This window comes from Amblyomma maculatum, chromosome 1 (genome assembly GCF_055883805.1).
Source record: "Amblyomma maculatum isolate TAMU_Amacu chromosome 1, ASM5588380v1, whole genome shotgun sequence".
NCBI classification, from domain to species: Eukaryota; Metazoa; Arthropoda; class Arachnida; order Ixodida; family Ixodidae; genus Amblyomma; species Amblyomma maculatum.
In genome coordinates, this window is record NC_139344.1 from 194,620,625 (window position 1) to 194,642,261 (window position 21,637).

At 46.4% G+C, this 21,637-nt stretch overlaps 1 protein-coding gene across 1 annotated transcript; it reads right to left on the reverse strand.

The window, feature by feature from the left end:
• Window positions 1-7,522: 7,522 nt before the first annotated feature.
• On the reverse strand, window positions 7,523-14,074 carry LOC146205300 (uncharacterized). The gene is made up of 2 exons (XM_084586902.1): window positions 13,772-14,074; window positions 7,523-7,759 (listed from the first exon to the last, which is right to left on the reverse strand). Exons 1-2 carry the CDS (start codon window positions 14,071-14,073, stop codon window positions 7,576-7,578), a joined length of 486 nt encoding a protein of 161 aa, XP_084443028.1. The 5' UTR covers window position 14,074; the 3' UTR covers window positions 7,523-7,575.
• Between the last annotated feature and the right edge of the window lie 7,563 nt (window positions 14,075-21,637).

A 21,637-nucleotide genomic window follows, 5' to 3' on the forward strand; every position in this document is an offset into this window, starting at 1 on the left:
GTTCGCACTTCTCCCCATCCGCATAGCTCTGCGCAGTTCGTCCGGTGCTTCTGGGTTGTACGCCCGTGCACATGGTTCATCCGTTGCGCGCTGCGCTAGCCGGGGTGATTTTGTGCTTGGCGACCTTGTGCGTCAATTGCGGATAACTAGAGATGATGGAAAAGCTCCCAGAGCCGCTTGAGCTCGCAAAAGATGAGCTCGCGTCAAAAGGGCACGAATCGGTGTATCGCGCGAACCTGGCAAACGAGGCAGCCGTCAACGAATGGCTGGAAGCCTACAGCGTTGAAACCAACAAGTCTTGGAGCGTGGAAAAGGTTCAAAAGGATGGAGAAAGGTACGTACATTGCCGATCAGCCCGTATTGCTCTTAGCAGTATATTTCAATCATTGTCAAATAATTTATACTCGGCTAGCGCTATATGTGGGCTGGATTTTAGTCAGTTTAATAAAAAGCGGAGCTACGCTTCTCGCTTATACTGGAGTCGAAAGTACACGAACGCAATATATTAGGCGATAGTTTCCATGTAGACCTATGCAGTTAGCTGGCAAGCTCAAGAGAAGAGACTTTTGAAGGAAGTCATCACCTCGAAGCTTAATGACTAATTGTAGAAATGATGACACAAAGTGCTAGTCACATGCCATCAATCTGAAAACTTTCCCTTGTAAACGTTCGTAAAATCAGTTTACAAAAAAAAAAATCTTAGCCAAAGAACTTATACTCAGTGAACATCCAGTGAATATCTGCCGCAAATGTTAATAATACATCATTATAGTATACATTATAATGTCCACGTTGAAGAGAGTAGAAAGTGGACATGTACCGAATACCCACATATGCCCACACATCTCTTGATGAGATATTAAATGATATTCTGTAGATATGTAGCCAACATCTTTTTAGGGGTTGTGAGCTGTGTAGTAAGAGTACAGCACTTTATAAGAGCAATCAGAGCAATTGCTGAAAAATGCCAAAGAACATAATTGTTTATCCAAGGTAAAAATTTCCTACTGGTTTCTTGCTAGGATCCTACTAGTTCCAGTAGTACTGGTTTATTAACACATTCCTCATAGCCACTGGAATCTGTAGTGGCTGGGTCTCCCTGCAGAAGGTCGGTTGGGTGCATTGGTTCTGGTGGGCCTGTTGACCTATGAAAATCTTGGTGCAGCAGCTGCCTAGGGCCGCACTATCAAAAAGAAGACAAGGGCAAAGGTTTCATAAGTATGAATCATACTTTATTATTTTCCATGTCTACAAAAGTTCTGCAATCTGCATGGACACTTTTGTCTTGCTGTCTGGTACTGCTGCAGGTGTTCCAGCTTCGATCAGATGTTGCAATGAAGTTAGCTGCACAGAAAGATTTTTTCAGAAAACCATGCTAGCAACACCACACTACTTTAACAGTCAAACCATTCCATATGTGACACACCACAAATTGTTAGTGCTGTGCTTCGCATGTCTATACAGCTGCTTACAGTGCAATCCATCATGTTTCTGTCTAGTTTGAGCTTTTTCAGAATCAGTGCGTGGCGAGCCTGTGTATGCATTTGGACCAGAATATGAGAGTGAAAGTGTGTAGCTGCGCGGGGTATGTGTGCAATGACAACTGGTCCATGTGGAGAACATGCACTTCATGATGCGAGACGAGTGCAATCCACTGTGTGCGTGGTCTCCTCTGTAACTCGAACCAATTCACTGCACTACAACATTGTCATCAACCATTTGTATCATCATTCTCCTTTTATTTCCCTTTTCTCCCTTATCTAGTGTTGAGCAGCACGCTAGGGTCATATTGCTGCTGGCCGAACTCTCCACCTTTCTTTTCACTGAATTATTTTCATCGCTATCTTGCTTATTCACTGTGCTTTGGGCCTCCTTACAAACACAAATGTGGCTATTTGCAATTCAAAGTAGTTTCTTTGATGGCTTCATGGCTGCCCAGTGTCATTTGTAGAACTGAAGTCACATCTGCCACTTTTTCCTGCCAAATGTTGAAGGCATTTGCCAGTAAAACAAACTGCTTCTGCATAAATGGTTTACAATGTATTGCTTGCCGTGCATTTACTAAACAGCAAAGGCATTGTTTCACCTCAATTTAGAAGCAGTGCATTTCAGTTTTGTTTAGTATAGTGTCCTAATTTGACTTAGGCTCTGCAGGATTCTGTAGTGTAGGTCTCCAGCTCATTTCTGACCAATATTTTTTTTTTTTAACATGCACTGACATCACACAGTAAATGGGTGCCTTACATTTTCCTCTATCAAAACATGGTCGCTATGGCTGGGATCGAACTCGGGTTCCTCAAATTTAAATGCCTAAATCTAGTTGTTTCATACTATTCCCTAGACGACTTTCATCGGGGTAGCCTTGTAGTACCTAATTTACTATAGCCACAAGTCCTTGTAGTACCTAATTTTCTATAAACACACTTGTGACACATGATGATGACATTAACCAGCATTTCTTGAAAAGTTGGATTGCTAGCTGACCAGTGTGCAAACCATAAGGGAGTGATGTCAAAATACTCTGGTTCTCCCCTCTTCACGTGTTGATATAATTTGTGAGCTTAATGCTTTAATTTTGTAGCAATGCTTCCTTCTTCAAAAAAATTGGTAGGCATAATGGTGCAAGTACAATATGTCACCTAATTCAGAAGCTTTTGAAGCGGCTGTAAGATAGTTTGGAATTCAAGTTAGCCAAGGTCACTTTGAGATGTATACAAGGAATAAACAGTTGTCGTGAAAGCCAGCACTTATTTATTTGACTCAATATTGAGCTGCACCATCCTGCGTAAGCATGTTATGAGGTGCCCACGACTGCAAAAATAAACACTCTTGTTTTTTGCCATGACAATTGAGCAGAATACCGATCACATACATAAAGAGTTACAAAAAACAAATTACACAGCATGCTATGCCACTGCCTCTGCTTAACAGGTGCAGTTAAGTTAGCTACTGCGCTCAACAAATGCCTATTCAACGCAGTGCTCTCAAACAAGCGTGAGTACTTTAAGAGGGTGGAAATTCTGGCTGGTTGGTGCATGATCTGTGGCTAAAAACAGCGCTAACACGAGACGAAGCAGACGAAACAGCATCGTGTCCCCTCTGCTTCGTCTCTTGTCAGCGCTGTTTTTAGCCACAGAAGCGTGAGTACTTGGTTATCGAATTCACCTAATATCCCACTACTTTCAGAATCAATAGTTTGACGTCGCCAGATTATGGGCTTCAGAAAAGGGCGGTTGCCGCTATGAACAAGACGCCGTAATCATGCGTGCGTTCACAAAACGAGAACATGTTTTCATTTCAAGGATTATTACCGCTTATTTCAGAAAACTGGCTCCGCTGTCCCAGCATGCTGCCATATAGAAACATTTCCGTATTTTTTTTACGCCATCTTTCTTTGGCGTAAAAAAAAAATAGAAACAAGCAAAAAAAAACTTAAAGGAAGTGACGTCGTGTCACGTGCTTGCGCGTCAGAGCGTCGTCTGCTCGAGTGCTCCTACGGGATATCGTTTGTCAATACGCGTCCCGGACTAGGGGCCCGATCAGCGTTCCCTTAATCTAAGCCAATGTGGCTTTCAATAAGCGTTTTCGTCATCATCATCACTGTTCTGTGCATTTCGGAAATGCGGAAAGGTAGCTCGCATTGGTCGGCGGCTCCGACGCGCAATGCAAATCTACAGTTTACTCGCCCCGACTGGAAAATGCTGCCGTTAACATCCCTCACGTATTCGGCGGTCCTACGTATTTTGGCGATTCGCGCTCACGTGTAGGTGAGGAATTATGCGTCAATTATATTTTTTATGCATATTAGGGCTGAAAGGTATTCGCTGTCGACGTGGTGTTGGCTTCGCGTTTCGAGAATGTTTTTGCTCGGCGGCCGACCTCACGAAGACTAGGTCACCGACAGTCGACAGGCTGGTTTTGTCGGTGTCCCCGGACTCGAAACCTGTCACACTGCTAAGACGTCTGGTTTTCTGTCGTGTTGGTGTCGTTGGATCGGTCTCGTGTGACAGCTTAGCTTGCAGCAGACATAGTCTGCCGACCAGTTGGCCGACCGTCGGCGTCGTGTCGTGCTAGTGTGACAGGCCCATTCTCAGTCACGTCATTCGCCAAAACAGAAGCGCAGAAGTAAGACAACGCGGCTAAATTAATCTTTATTCCTGCTGTCCGGGAAAGAAAATAAAATAGGCGGTTTAAAAATGAGCTCCAATAAACTCGTTGGAACCATCCTGAGAGTTTATTTTGTTAGGGAGATTTACAATCTAGGGGTTCACTCCGAAACCAAAAATCAACCAGAAAGATAGTTTCATTGCTTAGTGAAAAGTTCATTTTCCCGTCAGCAAACCAAGGCAAAGTCTTGGAATTCGTCGCGCCCGCGCGCAGGAGCTAGTCACATATTTTTGCTATGATGCATGCCCGACATTGACATGTAAAAGTGTAAATCAGTTTATAGGAAAGGAAAGGCTCAGTATCTGCCATACTTCTTCACTGGCACCTGAACCGCGCCACAAGGAAAGGAAAAAGGCGGAATTTAAAGATGAAACAGAGAAGAGGTGCCGTTGTGGAGGGCTCCGGAGTAATTTCGACCACCTGGGATTCTTTAACGTGCACCGACATCGCACAACACACGGACGCCTCTTCGTTTCGCCTCCATCAAAACTCGGTCGTCGCGGTCGGGTTCGAACCCAGGTACTGCGGTTCAGTAGCCGAACGTCTTAACACTTTGCTGGCATTTGCTGAGAACCTATACTCCAGAAATTTCTTTTTTTGTCGGCTTAGCTTACGTGCAATATATCCTGGCCATTTTCAAGCGTCGATGCGAATTTTATTTTACTTTTGGCATAACAATAAGCATTTAACTGAAACCTAAAGTAAAATTTTCTACAAAATGAGGTTTGCTGCCTGCACAGTTTTTGCTATGAGATTTCACTGTACAAGTGAAGCACCAAAAGTATTTCTGCTGGAATAGTGATCAAAGCGATTGCTACAAATTTGCGACTACGCGTTCTTAACATCTACTTTAAGGTCTATGAAAAATATTGACACTAATACCAATGTACAGGCATAAAAAGATGAAAATATTTTTGCTGATGTCAGTTGGTACTGCCGCGTTTTTGTATACTTATTAATTTATTGACCACGATGGACTTCACTTTGATCATTTTTAAATAAATCGTCACTTCAAAACCTTCTCTACATTTCCAGTATATGATTAATGTCAACTAGCCATTCCAAGTGCGAGCTGTTCTTGTTTGATTATTTGGTAGTGCGGCTACCTCGGACAGTCGATCCTCCCTGGTTGAAGCCTGAAACTACAATGAATTTTTCCTGAGCTGTGAATTTCGTTTACGTTCGTTTAGCTAGAACGTATAGATTCGTGTAGATGGACGTCAAAGTGGTGGTTACTCCGATCACAGAAATATACGTTTCGCTGTGATGAATTCCCTTGAAAGATGTACTTCCACGTTTGTTGTTGGCGCTTTGAAATCTATAAACGGCAGCAAAAATGATAAATGTATTTGCGCGTGCGATTTGAAGTGCCGCGAAATGATTGTGCAGCTTCCTCCGTAATTTACACGGCGCCAGTTTTGAGGCCTAAACGAGAACAATAAGAGAGAAGAAAAAAGAAGCGCTGTTTCAGGATCACAAATATATGGTCCAAAATCGGCTTAAAACAGCCGGTTTGTCTTAACTATAGTTTTATTTTATACTTACATTATCGCCACGTGCGCCTCGCGTAGTGTCCTGCTCGCGGCTCCAAGGGCACGTAGTTTAGACCAACGTATAATATTTGCCCGTTCATTTTATCGCAGCACAATCAACCATTTCGGCGTATACGTTTGTATTACAGCGTCATCTAGAAAATTTATCCCCCTCCCCCCTCGGTCAAGCTCTTGTTCTGAGGTTGAAAAAAGAGAAACGCTGTTTTTCGCAACTGATAAATGAAATGTGTGCAAGGCTTCAGTAGCTTAGCACAGCTTATCATACCTTTTTGTCAATTCCAGATGCAAGGTCTTACAGACTGTTGGAGACATTGGTGTAGAAGGGAGGATTCACATGGAAGAAAAAAAAACTGCAACACCGGAACGATAGCAGTAAAGAGTTATTTTATTGACTAAGAAATGTCACTATCAAACGTGATCACGAAAGATGTGGTTGCAAACTCAATAACGCACGTAAAAACACTCATTCGCACAGACACAAAAATACAAGGGCGAGAGAGCGCAACTTCTACTTCATCTTGAAACAAATCAGGAATATTAGCAGCACAGTTTTCTTTTTTTTTTTCCTTGAGATGAATGCTAATCATTTACAATCTGTAACGCCCGTTTTAAAATATAGATATAAGGTGGAGCAGAAATGGTGTGAGACGGAATAAAACATTTTATTTTGTATTGAATCTCGTAGCCGCTCTAACTACGATTCGCAAAGACTATCGGTGACAATGGGGAATGTGAAAAAGATTACTGCTGAAGACGTTTGTGCATGTCGCACGAGGACAAACTCTACAAAGTTGGAAGGGTGCGCATTCACTCCGAGACAGTCTTGTTGTAGGACAAAAAAAAACTGCTTAAAATATATTAAATAATCAAGAATAAAACATGCCCAACGGTAAAGAAATGCTGCAAGAAAGTAACAACCTTTCCTTTCATTATTTGGTTAAGTCGAAAAAAAAAACAAAAACAGGCATACACAAAGCCGCGAAGATACGCGCATGAACTGTATTTATACTGAAACCAGCCATATGGGTTATGTACAAGTATTTACAGCCTAGTAATTCGCGAAAAATTCACCTGAGTGACAATGTGACGACGACACACGTGCGCGTGTTGAAAGGCGCCACTCCATAGAGAAACAAATTGCAGGCGCACTCGGCAATGAGGTACAGAACAATGCAGGTTCCTCGCATTCGAACAGCGCCGAGGTGCCGCCAGACACTCACAGGGTCAGATCGGTGGTGTGAAACGTGCGCTGAGGATGTAACGTGTCCCTCCGCCTTTGCCCTAACCTTCTAGGCTGCTCAAGGCGCGGAGCAGCCTAAAGTCGGCGCGGAAATATTTGCAGGGAGCTGCAAATGCCGCTCACGGTGTATCCACGTCGGCTAACGTTAAGGTGTTATTCGACAGCCGAGTGCCGGGCGGGCAGCGCTTGTTCGACACAGGCACCACCTCGATCCCTGTCAGAAAGCACGATCATTTAAGCTGCGACGTTGTAACCAGAGAAACCATCAGCAGCTCGTGTTGGCGGCTAAGAAGCGCCTGTGTGGAGAAACTCCAGCGCCTGTCATCTCCCTCTCTTGACTCTCGCCTTTCGCACTCTTTTACATTTCACTATCGCACGTCATTCAACAGACCAGTTTGCCTTGGCTCATATTACTTGAAGCTACAACGAGCGAGCTGTGGCGGATTAGTGACAGTCCTTCCCCCACCCCGATCCCCGTATCAGGCCACCTAAATATACCGCAGCGTTTCCGCGCCATTATCGGCGGCGCCCTGGAAAATTTTCCCAGTGACTGTATGGGGCGGACCCTAGGCGAGCCGCCGGCCGAGCATCGAGGCCTTAGGAGCGTCCGGGAGGTCACCACCAGCCATCGTAGTCACCGTGTCCACCGTAGCCGAATCCGCCCAAGCCGTGGCCATATTCAGCGAAGAAGCCGTGTCCGTGTCCGTGTCCGTGGCCATGACCAAATCCGTGATCGGCGTAACCGAAGTCAACCAGGCCGTGCTGGTGGTGGTGCTCGTGGTGCGTGTGCACGGGGTATCTGCGAGTCGCGAAAGTGGGGACACCGTTAGCCGCCAGAGGTCGCTAGCGTCTCGGAGTGAATGCGCCACTGAAACGCCTGCGTGCTTAGAATACATTAGTGTGGGCCACGTGAGTAATAGCCCTGTTCATGGTCTGGCGCGCGTTTTCGGTGTTTCTCCAAGTCTACGCTTGACACATTTTGATGGCACTCTTAGAACGGTGGTGGTCGGATTATGGTTTGAGCGCATGAATAGAAAAATCGTATAATAGACCTTCAAGGTGCAAGCTGTGCGCTTCGCGACTCATTTGAAACCACTGCTTTTTCTTTCCTCTACTTTGATATCTTCCCGCCATGCACCAAATTGACTCGAATGCTATGCTAATCTGGAACAATCTTCCTTCTCCAATCCCGTTGCTATCCAATCCTCCCATTATCCGTCCCCCTCTTACCTAGCGTGCAGGGCCTCACTGGCTTCGAAACAGCTGAGGGGCCAGAGTCACAAAGTTCAGGACTTTAGTGATCTTTGATTTTTCTCTCTTTCTCCTCTCTCCGTCTCCGATTTGTTACAAATACTTTCGCCTAGTGGGCCAAGCTGCAGAATGCGTTGAAGCTTCAGAACATTACGGCCAGAAATAACACCAACGCTTAGCACAGCTCCCCCCGCATGCCATTAAACTCATCCTACTGCACCAGCCAAATGCACCACACTTATACACGACTGAGAATCGACAACTTCATTGATCTCCAACACAGCATTCATTTGCAAGGCGCCCGTGCGCAGTTCGATGTCAGGACGCATTAGAGAGCCTGAGGTGGTCGCAGTTATCCGGAGCCTTCAACTACGGCGTACCTCACCACCTCAGTTGCTTTGGCATATTAAACTTCATTAACCAAACTAATCGGATCATTTTCAATACAGCGCACAAGTAGAGCAACGCACCTAAGGGTGCGCTCTGGACTAATTTCGACCATTAGGTTTTCCTTCTCATCGCGCAATGCGCGAACGATCTTTTTTAATTGCGCCTCCCTCAGTTATGGCCACTGCAGCGTGGGTTTGATCCCGCGACCTTTCAACCGCCAGCATCCGATCGCCAAACACATTAAGCCGCCGGCAGGAGTAGAATGCCATCTGGAATTATTTGCCAGTGCTTCTGCGTGCATTATAGAGCGCGCTACAGAGACTACATTTGCAAATGTTAATTAGCTAGTCTTGTACAATAAAGTGCCGTACGAATGCAACTACTCTTTAATTGTCGCTAGACCACCACTTCCCCGCTTGTTCACATAGTTCCTTTGAGATGGTGGCAGCGGAAGCTCTTTAAGGAAGTTAATCTTTGAGATCGGTGCATACAAGAATAGGAAAATGGGTTAGGGACGACGTGTGGAGAGAAGAGCTTCTATGTATAACTTTCCGGTACTCGTTAAGCCATTCACGAAAGCCTACAGCCCGCAAGGAGTGCGTCAAAAATAGTTGGGCTATGCAGGCCGGTTTCCCGCTCTTGATGCGGCACTTTTCGGAACCGGCGATAAGGTGCACTTCGCGCTTACGATTACAGAGCGGGTTCTATTTTAACGCTCCGCGGAAGCAGGTGAAGTACGGAGGGGTAAGCAAGGACCACCGTTTAGCCTGCGTGTCATACGTTATGATTTCAGAAACTCACTTTTTTGGAACGAGCTGGTGGAAATACCACGAATTTGATCCCTTGCCGTGACTTAGTGGCTGGGGCTTCGTCTACTGAGTCCAAGGTCGCGGGGTCGAACCCACGGGGTCGAACGGCGGCAGCTTTTAATAACGGTGTAAGGGAAATACGCCTGTCTGCTGGTGGAAAGGAACGCAGATGCCCGAGATTACCCTGGAACCTTCCACCAAAGGCATTTCTCCATATACAAAAATTTTGTACAAATTAGGGGAAAGTGTCCCTAAACGTAATTTTCTCACATATATTTTACAACTTCACAATAACAGCCTGTACATACGCGAGTCCTTTCTCGATTGGCTCGCAGTTGTTTGCGATTTATTTTCGCAAACACACCCCATTGATTTTGTATGAAAGTACTAACTGCTCTTTGAGAGTACGATACAAGCTCGCGAAGCATAATTTTACTACACGTTGGAAGCTTCAACCCTTCCTATCACGATGTTCGCAAAAGTAACTCACAATATTCTACAGTGGCCTCATAATGATGCGCAGCTCATTAGTTTTCTATAGCCGTTTTAAGTACTCGGTGCCTGCACAGGAAAAGAAAGATTGGCAGGTGTTATCTTTGTTAGAGATTTTAGTGCAAGAGCGCGGGAAGAAGCTGCAGTTTAAGTTGTACACGTAATGTCATCTGAGAGCCGCCGGCGGAGTTGTAACCCTGTGCTTTGTTATCCGCTGCAGCTCAGCGGTGCGCTTGATCTCGGAGGCCACGAGTTTAACCTTACTTGTGGCGCCGTCTGGATTCCGCCCTCTCACATAGAGGATATTAAACCTGATTTTAACGAGCGACAGCACCTGCTGCGGTGACTCAGTGGTTATGACGCCCGACTACTGAATCCGAGTACCTGGGTTTTGGACACTACTGTTTCTAATCCGCTTCGATGCTTTTTTTTTTTTTTGTCTTACTGTGAAAGTACCACAAGAGGTCATGGTTAGTCAATGTTCACTAATGGCCTCCGTCACTCTCTCCGTTGGCTGACGAACTCAAAGACTGGTTAGGGAGACTCGCAGGTTTGAGCCGCTATACAAGACTGACTTTGATTTGTCCGCGCGAGGCCACGTAGTTGTAACCTCCCGAAACATATCAGCCAATCAGAGTGACGGCACAAAAATTGGACAAGATTCTTGGTCTGTGGTGGGGAGCGTATGAATGCTTTCGCAACAAAAACTACATAAGCATACCGTATCGTAATTTAGACCATATCTATATGAGTATGTTTATAACAATACCTTGCAATATTCCACAGCTACTTGATAATTATTTTGAAAACCGCTGCCCCTTGGCTTTCTGTTGCGGTTCTAATCACAGTACATAAGCACAGGATAGCCTTTAAGAGCAAGGTTTTGCTACTCACCGAAATCTTAGACAATTCCCATCAACATATGCACAACAGTATATCTTACAATATCCCACACTTGCCTCACAATTACATGGTGTCCAGGAAGCTGGAGTTCACATAGCCCGCGTACAGTTTCGGAGAGTTAAACCCCACAAATCATATCCAATGTCAATAATTTTCTAGCTGCATACGAGACAAATGATTCTCAGCACATGTTCCTTTATTCTGTGCAGGAAACTTCGCCTGCAATCGGAGCAGTTTGATTGCCGAGCTTTTTTTCTGTCGTAGACTATACGAAATTAAAAACAGCGACAAAAATTTTCCTCTGAAAAATGAATAATAAACGCTTTTCCTGTTGCCGGTCGCCTGAAAATTTACCTGAGATAGGAAGGAAACCCAATTTGAAGGAAACCCAACGGACATAAAAATAAAGAGGAGAAACCAAACGTGGCTGCCTTATCTTTGTCCAGCGATAGCTCCATGACTTAATCAATTTGAAAACGCCGAAAACTCATCAAATATAATGAGCAGTGGTGCTATATTTGCCTCAATACATTTATCGTTCGCGCCGGCCGCATGTTACAGGTACCGTTTCCCGAAATAGCTGCAAACACGATGTTACTATTTTCAGTGGCTCGCTCCGATGTTCTCTTCCTTATCCGAGAATGTAAATGAAAACGCAGAGCATTTAACGCGAGGAAATAAAAAAAAAAAAAACACGCCATAGAACACGCAGCTTGCAGCTGAACGCAAGGGGAAAGCCGCGACAGCAACGCTTTCGCCCGGGGCCACGACGGGCCGCTTCTCACGCTCACTTCCGAACGCGGAAAGCTGGCTTCCCCAGTGGTACGCGCTGCCGGTGGCGAAGAGAGCTTACCGGAAAGGCATCGTGGGAAGGCCGCGCCCGCCCGATTCCACTGCCATTCCTTTCTCGCCTAGGAAGCTAGTGACATGCTTGCAAGCGATGTCCCCGCAGGGAAAGGGACCTTGATGCGGTTCGTCGGCCAACGGCGAATGATTTCGCACACCGCGTTTTTTTTTTTTTTTTTTTTTTTGACACTGTATTTACTGTATTCCTACTCCCATCCCCTCCGTCCGCTGCCCCTCTTCCCTTCCCAACCCTATTTCTCAGCTAACTTGTTACTAAAGCTGGTTTTACATTTTTTTTTGTCTTAAAGAGGCACGGAAATAAAAATAGTAAAAATTACCACCCTGCTAATATCCTATCACGGCGTTACGCGGCGTACTCGAGAATTTACTACAATGTTTGTCGGGCCTTTGTCAGTTCTCCCGTACCAAAGTTATTGCAAATGAGAGAAGAAATAATGTGGAGCAAAGCCGCAACAGCAATTGCGAAAATGCTCGACTTTAGCAAACAACGTTGCGTAGATTATCGCCATTTCAACTCCTAAAAGGAGCGCGAAGGGTCACTATTCTAAAGCAACCGTTAAAATTGCTCTGCAGCGACAGAAGCTGAATTTTTATCGGCCTTTTAGCAAAACAATTTTTATTCAAAGATATACTCTTATACCAGCAAAAAGTCGTACATATACTTTTTATAATCTTATGAACTGTTTAGTGTGACTAGCTTGTTTTGGCTGCCTCACACAGAATCTTGAGCTAGTTATGATTTGGGCTAGTTGGTAATGCAGTGACAGATGTAAAAATACATTTTACGAAACAAGGACGAAAATAAAATACCGAAGGTCTCGAGCATTACATTGTATACACTCCTCGCGGTCGATATTGTGCTTACGTGCCCCTTTACAAATGATAAAATAGCGCGTTTTAGAATCCAGGTGGCATGCAGCACATTAGTAGGCGCGTGTGCGGAGTGTTATATAGAAATTTATATCAGTTGTTTTGTTTGGTTCTGCAGGAATTAAAGAGTACCGAGCACAGAGTATGCGAAAGCTACGTGCCGATAACAGTTCGTGGAAAGTCCGTTCAGGGAAACGTAGTCATTTGTTAGCATGTTAGGTGCAAGCAACCCTTGGAAAGTTCCAATTGATTTGAAAGAGGGTGAGTATTGCACCAATTTACCATTTTTCGCCATTTGGGAAGTGTGCGATAGCGTACTTAAAGGGGGGTGATCCTTTAACGTTTTTTATTATGTGTGCGCGTTTTAAAGCACTCCTCAGAATATTCTGTCGCTACTGCGCAGTCTGTGCTTGCTCAATAGAGAGGGATTCATATTTCGAACGGCTTTTTATTCTCCTTCATTGCCATGCACACTTAATATTAAACACATATCTAGCTGTTGTATGCATCGCTTTCCCAAAAGCCATATGCATTTTTCTTTTCTTTGAACACTCTTCACAGTGTCAGAATGGAAGAACAAGATGACTCTCAAAGCTCCACCTTAGTGCCGTATCGGGAGCAGCATTCTGCGTTTATGCGTTGCTGACATGAGATACCCACCGGATGGTCAGCCTGGAAAAAGTTCTGATCGAAAGGACCTCGACTGCTACAAACTGCACACGGCAACGCATTCTGCTCTCAGCTTTTTTACGGGTGTTCCTGAAACAGATTTCAAGCTTTGCTATGGGGTCGTTCTGTTGCTGGCTGTTGCGGAGCGTGGGCAGACATTTTCCAAGAATTTCATGCAATACGTCCACCATTACATTTCCGTAAGCCATATATCAAATGAATCCCTGTAGATATCTGTCTTCTGTTTTGCTCAGCTCTGGCCCCGTATCAGAAGTAGCTCGCAACGAGTCACTATGTTTCCTAGGCCCTCCCAAAGGAGAACCAGTGCTGCCACACTGCAGACGCTAATAATGGTTGACTCGGCCTTTTGTCAATGCCTGGCTTAGACAAATAAAGACGATGCGAAAAGCCGATCGCGGTCGTACCAGGTCTGGAAGCGCGCTCGCTAAAGAGCCCATGGTCAGGCTAAGGTCAAGCATATTACGATCATGTCTCATTTTCTGACTCGGCTATGAGCTGAGAGAGCATGAAAGGGGAGGCCACCGTACCACGCCACTCACGGGAGGGGGATGGGCACGTGGTGCGAGTGATGTACTGGGATGAAGTGATGGTGGTGGTGGTAGCCGCCGTGGTGGTGGTGGTGCGAGTTGATAAGGTGCGACACGGCCGCGCTGCCCACGAGCGAGGCGCCCGCGGCTCCGCCAGCGATGGCAAACGGCGTGATCTTGCCCACGGCCGCAGCGGCCGCGGCGGCACCCAACTTGAGAGCCTTGAGCTTCTTGCTCTGTTCCGTGGGCGGCACCAGGTAGGCCACGAGGAGCACGGTCAGGGCCACGGCCGCCAGCCGCAACTGCGAAGACATGCTGCGCGCCGGAGACAAGCGTGTGTCAGGAAAGCCCACTCTGCTGTCATTCCACCCCAATTGGGAAGCAGATACAAATTGCGCTTGACGATGCATCAGCGCCCCAATGAAGCACTTCGGGTAACTCTGCCTTTTTGCTCATACTTTTAGTTAGGAGGAACAAGGCTACACTGAAACTTTCATTTCAGAACGGCGTTAGTGACAACGTGAGCCTTGAAATGATTTCGACTGCACGGCCCAGTTATGCTCCTCGGCAGTATTATAGAAGGTACACAGATAACACGCAGTGGCTACAGTCCACAGAAAACGGAGAGTGCTACCGTATTTTAGGCTTACTTCATGGTTGTTGACTTTTCGTCTCGCATTAATCTACGCAACAAGGAGAGTCTCACAACATTAATGGTCTCATCGTTAATTTTCACGCCTGAACAACCTCAGAAAAAAATTTAGTGGCATACCAATCGCGTCACATCATCACATCATCATATCATCCTGAGAAAGCAGCTCTGCCCACGCCTTTACGGGCATGAAGCACTTCAGGCGGAAGGGAGAGCTCTGGCCTAGGATTTCACAGCACGCAGCGATTCAAAAGAGTTAGCGTCTAATCGCATCTGCCAGCTAGGCCCTTGCATTGTATGCAAGGCTCGTCGTTTGTAGCGAAACAAGAGAGCCCCATGTACACGCGAAGATCGCAATCGCACTTCCTGGCTGGAAAACGAGAGCGCTCGCCCAAACGTCGCATCCCGGTCAGGTGGAATGTCGACGATTCAGCCGAGTGCCCTTTCTTATCGTATTTGCTCTACCCCGCGAATAGTCATCTCGCAGAGCCGCTGGCCTCGTGACATGAAAAGCTTGACACACACACGTACTGCGCGCGCCTGATGCCGACTCTGACGGTCACGTAGGGGATATACGTCTTCGAGGCAAAGCTGTCCTCGTGCCTGCACAAACCTCGCAGTATGAACTAATTGTACGAAGAGGCTGTCACCTAAAGGACAGTTCACCTCAGCTTCTACCCTTTCTCGGCACTCGCGTTTGGTTAACTCGATTTACTCCACGAGCTAGCCAAGTAGGCTTTAGTTCGGGCATTCCCGGTGAGAGTCCATTTGCCGATGATTTCCCTTTCGCACAGCATGGTGCCGCGTAGTCCGTTCGGCAATCGGTGACGTAGCGCACTCGCGGCGTTCGTCTCGCGCATCCCGTCGATACATGGGGGGACGGCGGGGGCGTGCCCGCGGCACCGGGCCTGACGGGCGAGCTCCGGGTTGCCCGTCAGTCGCGGTGCGGCCGGCGCCGGCGACTCACCCGGCGTCTGCTTTTGGTCGCGGTATATCCACTGGGAGGAGTAGAAGCGAAGGTGTGCGTGTGTCCGGTGATGCGGCCGGATGTGGCCTTTTATACGTTCTCCCCGGGTCCACGTGCTCGACGGTGGCGGAGAGGGGGACGACGGGGGAGCCCCAGTCCAGGCTTCTGGGTCACTACGCCGGGCCTGTCCTCGAGGCTACCGAGGCCCAGCAGCAGCGAGCGAGCGGAGAAAGCGGCAAGGAGAGAGCCCCGCTCTCGCCTAATAGGCGGACGGAAATCGAACAAGAGCACGCCGCGGCGGCCCTCGAGTCGCCGCCACAGCAGCAGTACGCAAAAATAAACGGGTGGAGCGGTGTTCGCGCCGGCCGCTGCCACCGCGCGCGCCTAGCTAAGTTTAGCATCGAGAGTGCGCGCACGGCATCGCGTCTTCCGGATAACGCCGCCGCTGGGACAAGCTACAAGCTCGGTCCGGCTTACTTTCCGGTTTTCGGGAGCCCGACGTAATCGCTTTCGACTGCTCTTTGTTCCTTTTGGCCGCCCCCTCTGTCTCGCCACGCTCTTTTCTCTCAAGCGCCGAGGAGGTGATGTCTAACTGGCAAACACCGGAGGATTATATGCGGGAAACACGTAACACCGTCGCCCAGCGCTGGACGACAGGCCGCCGCGCGCGCGTGCCAGCTCTTCGGACGAGAGCCGCGCCACGCTTTCGTGAGCGCCGGCGGAGACAATGCGGTTTTGTTTTCCTGTTTGCTTTCCCACGTTCGATAATTGTCGGGCTGGCGGGAAAACTCTCGCGTGATGCTTCCTTCGCTTCGCCGAGTGCAATGCGTTTTACCGGTCGGCTTGTGTTTTTCGTCTTTGGGCCTACAGTTTTTGTTAATATTGTAAAGTGCGAGCTCACAGTAAGAACTGCCACTGGTCGGCTTAATCATATGCTCCTATTGCAAGTTTCCCAGAGAGAATGACAAAAAAACGAGGCGTCGACTGCAATTGTGCCCTAATTGCGTTCCTCTCCGCTCAAATATCTGGGCAATTCGTTCAGCGCACTTAAGCAGCTCCAGTTTTGGAATGGACGCAGTAGACCGAGCGCATGTCACGAAGAGCAGTAAAGTGTTCTTAAAGGGTAGCACTGCCAACTATAAAAACAGCTGGGGTAATTTACAACCTTGGCACCGAATGCGTCGGCCTTTCGTAGTCTCGGCTGAAAGCAGTATGTTAGATTGAGCCCTTCTTTGGCACAGATGCATTGCTTCGTGCGAGGGATCACACCCTAAATGAGAACAAAAGCAGACATGTGCGCCCTGTCAGATAACGTTTTCTGTATAGGGCGCATTTGGAAAGGAAGTTTAATGAAAGACCAGTTATAAAAGGGTAAACAATTAAGCGGTGGTTTAGCTTGGCTAAGCCCTCATATGCGCAAAACATTATTTAGCACTCGTTTAGCTAAGTTTTGCTTAGTTCAGCTTTGCTTTGCCACGTCTCACTATGTTTAGCATTTAAGGTGTGATCTATTTTATTAAGATGAAGGAGGCCTAATTAGGGTATTTGGTGCAACTTTCCAGAAGAAATTATACGACGACGACATCCGAAGCGCTGCGTGAGAGACTTGCAGCTTCGCAAGTGGCTAATGCGAGTTTTTTTTCTTTTTTTGTGTGTGTATTTCGCAAACTTGCCACAAGACATACCATAGGTAACCCTGTAAAGCATTCTCTTGCAGGAACCGGAGAAGGCACCTACTCCTATTTTTGTCGATCAGCCACTTGGTGAAATCCTCTTCCCTTGTCGCCATTAGTTCCATTTCATGTAGTATCTGTGTCCTTGACGCCTTTCTCTCTGCACATGTCCCCAGAGGGTGGCGAACATCCACCTCTGCAGCCAGTGTGGAACACTTCGGGCAGCTGGCGGGTCCTAGGTCTTTTTTGAGTGTCCCATCGGCACGTAACCGACAGGATAAGGGCTACCCCAGCCCATATTTTTTTAAGGGATACCTCCTCCAATCTCCTTAAGTTATGAGGGAGGGGAAAAGCTCATAGGGGAAATGAGGGCACGTGCACTTTTCCTTAAAGAGGATGCTAGGATGGGGAAAGCAGAGCGAGCATCAAAAAGAAACCTGAGGGAATGGAGGGGGGATGCATTATTGTTTGGAACTTGATGGTAAGGCTGTAAACTGTTCTCTGCTCAGTGTTTTTAACGTTGTCTTGATCCGAATGCGTATATTTGTTTTCATACTGAGTGGATGGATCTCCTTGTTACACACAATAGTCTCTCTGTCACTCTTTTCAGTTGTTTTATGGCGGCTAAGGGGTCAGTATACCACTACCCGTGGATGCCTTCCCCACTTCCTTCCGTCGCCTCCTCAGACTTTATAAGTGGGCCTCGTATAGTATTCTGGGCTGTAGCGCCGACTGTACAAGACCTCTTGCCATCACCGTTCGTGCTCCTGCTCCCCTAGACGAAATGCATTTTATCAAGTTCAAGAAGTCGTGGCTGTTGTTGTTTTTTTTTTATCCTATGAAATCACTGTGCTACTTTGCCAGAGTTATGAATATCTAAGCCAAGGACTTTTAACTCACCCACCTCCTATAATGCCTGATTTCAAAACTTTAGCGTGACTCTTTCGTTGCCAATTGTTTTCTTCCATTCTTGTTTGCAACATGAAATTAGCTGGACATTTAGGCTTACCTAATGTACATAAAACCTTTTGCAGATTAAGATTTTGTGCCTCAAAATATTTATGAGCAGACCAAATCGTGCCATCGTCTGCGTAAATAATATACTCAACCTCTGGCATTTCAGCTAATTTCCACGCCAGTGGGGTGAGGGCGATATTAAATAGCAAAGGTGCTAAAACAGACCTTGTGGCACTCCTCTGTTTGATTTGTAATTGCCAATTTGTTGTCCGTTTACCCGCGCAGAAAGCGCCTTGTCACCTTGTCACTAAGTAGATTATGTGTCACTTGTTTTATCTGCAAGAAAATGCCTATTTTATAAATTACCTTGGCATGTAACACGTTGTAGTATGTCTTCACTACGTCGATAGCCACCATGGTGCGTACAAGGTGGTTATGAGGCGACACATAGACGACCTCTCCAACCAGTATAGCGAACCCATTTTCTGTGTCAAGGCTTGTACGGAACCCAGTTTGTCGAGTATGGTACTTTTGTTGACTCCAATCACAATGACAGGCGGGTGGTTACCATCTCTTCATAAATCTTGCAAATTGTGGGCGTTAGCGAAATAGGCCGCAAAGATCGTAGGCTTGCAGGAGGTTTTAAAGTATTTGGTATTGGGGCTAGCATCTAGTGCTTCCAGCCGAGGGGAATTTCTCTTTTGCCATACCTTATTTAACACATCCAACATGTTGTCAATCGGGTCTCTTTCTAAATTCTTGAATACCTCATAAAAAACATCGTCGTGTCAAGCTCAGTTTTACCACGCTTTCGACAGCAGCCAATAACTCCAATAACTACAATTTAGTCAATGGTGATGTTATTATCCGTTTTATCAGCCACGTCCTTTGTCGCTGGACAGGCCGAATACTCTGACTCGGGAAGAAAAGGACTGCAGCCTGATCTGCAAGTTCTTCGTGCGTGAGCTGTAATGCGAGTCCAATAGTTTCTGCTTGATCTTTGATCTGCTGCTCCTAGTGTATGCCACGGAAAGTCCTCCGGAAGGCCCTGTTGGCCGTTCCTGAGCCCAATTAAACGCCTGCACCAGTGTCCCACCTCCTATGTCTTTCCTGGAAAAGCAAAACAAGATCAAATGTGACAGCCTAGCGCACGAGTCGTTTACTGTGAATGGATACAAAATTTGATGCAAAATTATGAGACAGCTGAAGCGGGACTGGGATGATGGCACTAAGCAGAAGCTTACTGCTACCGGTTTCTGCCAGTGCAGACCGACGTGCTCTCCGTCAATTCCCCCCCCCCCCCCCCCATCAAAAACAAAAAAAAAGCATATACGAACAGTTTAGCACCGCTACCAAATCGAATACGCTCTGAATAGCGATAGCAGCGACTCGAACACAGATGGAATATTCGTACGAAACGATCACTATAGTGTTCAAAATTGAAGCGCGAACTCAGGCGCTGCATTTAGGTGCAATAAACTACGTAGTTAAAGCTATAGCCGTTAAAAGACGCGAAACTGATTTCTACACAGTGGCCGCTACATAATTCAATATTCTCTACGAGCCCTAACTTATACGCGCGGAAAAGTTACGTTTTTTCTAATTGGTATTACAAAAAAAAAAAAAAAAATGGGCCCTACCTCAGCTTCATACGAGTAGGAGGAAGAAAATTTACTCGAGCCATGGCCTCCGTGATAATGACTCAAGGCAGAGTTTACTGAACTTGCTTCAGCTCTGTTGCGTCATCCAACGCAGTGGCCCTGCATCAGCGTTATGAACGCCTGAACACGAACAGCCCGCCTAGCGGCGCTGAACGGTTGATCCCGAGTGTACCGTTCGCAGTAGGATGGTGTGCTGCGTGTCTATGTGGACCCTGTTTCCCAGGCATCTCTCAAGCTATCGTTGTAGCTTTTCGCCCGAGGCCTATTTCCTGTATATTACTGGAAATAATTTCTTTTTTTCAATTTTTCAATTTCGAACACTGTCGCGGAAGAAAAGTACTACTGAGGGCCTTATGCGGACCTTGTGCCAATTATTCGAAAAATATTAGGAAACGTTGACTGCACAATCGATTCATTTCGAGTAATATTGAAGACACATTTGATTCGTTCGAATAGTAGAATAGGAGGATATTTGAAGCGTTACCGGGACTTATCGAACACTCGCACACCCCTTACTTTCTGGGCATATTAGTATTTCTAGAAGGTTGTTGACCAAACCCACCGTCGCGGTAAAAATATAATCACAATCGCGTCGAAAAAGAGTAGCGACACTTAGCGTTTATCTGGGATCAATAATGGGCGAGGAGGGGAGCCAGCAAGAAAGTAGATGACGCCACATTTATTATACTGATGGACTATAGCTGAGCTGCACCTTATACGCGTTTCCAACCAGCGTCAATGTACTGCGGACGATTACGAGCAAAGCACGAACATACATCTTGTCGGAACATATTTAAAATTCATCGATCATTCGGATGAGCAGCAACACAAGTAAAATACTGCTTGGTCTTCTTCGTCGTAATAACTACCGCCACACCGGTCCTCGCTGATGTAATATCGTAATGTTTTTATTACTTTTCTCTCATTTTTTGCATTACTGAGAAAATTCTCCTACTAACCTTATGACTGCCAACATTTCGACGCTGGGAACACGAAGGAAAATAACTTTGCTATTAGTATACAGAATGTTAAAAAGACAATCTAAACCTTAGCACTCCGCTATGAGTGAAGCATCTCAGCACTTGACGAGCACGTTATGACAGCGATCCCTCTCTTAGGCAAATTTTTGCGAAAACAAAACATTTTATGCTCAGTTTTTATCTGCTGACAATTTATTATTCTATTTGCCTTCCAGAAAGCTTATTACTTACGCAAACATCGGTCAGGCGCTGCAGCAATATTCATGTAGTTATCCGTAGGGTAAATTGATTTGCTGTATTTGTAGCTTTCATGTACTGGTGGTGACATTATGCTCACATTGATGTAAACATTACTGTCTGGCTTCATTTTTTTTTCCTTGGCTGCTTTTGGGCTACTGAATCCATGTCATTGCATTGTCTCTATTGGTCCGTCTTCAAGTGTATTGTCATTGTTTTATTCTATATATGCCACTCCTGCTAGGGCCAGAACCTTGACCTGCAGTAATTTGAAATAATAATAACTAAATGGTAATGACACTGAGGAGCAACCAAGCGGGGCTCCCACCTCCCGCTGCTGCCTCGAGCTGGTCTATTCTGGCTCTCAAAGCAACATATCGGTCACTCACATTTCTGACACTAAATCACCGATTGCCATCCTGGTGCAGTGCTCAAACCTGTAAACACATCAAATGGACGGACGGACGGAAATGGATGAACGAGCCGCATTACGAAAGGCGCAGGAGCGCTTCTGGTGGCCCAAGATGAGCAGCAGCGTTTGTGCGTACGTTGCAAGCTATGACAGCTGTCAGCAGAGCAGGCGCCTTCCGGTGTGTCAGCCAGGGCTTCTCATGACCATTTCATTTCAGGAAGCTATGCTCGACCCATACAGTAGGGACCTACCGCTTTGGGCCACTTCCAACTACGCCAGAGAGCAACCGGTATTAATTGCCTGCCCGTTGCTTATCTCTCAAAGTTCTCAGTGGGTGTC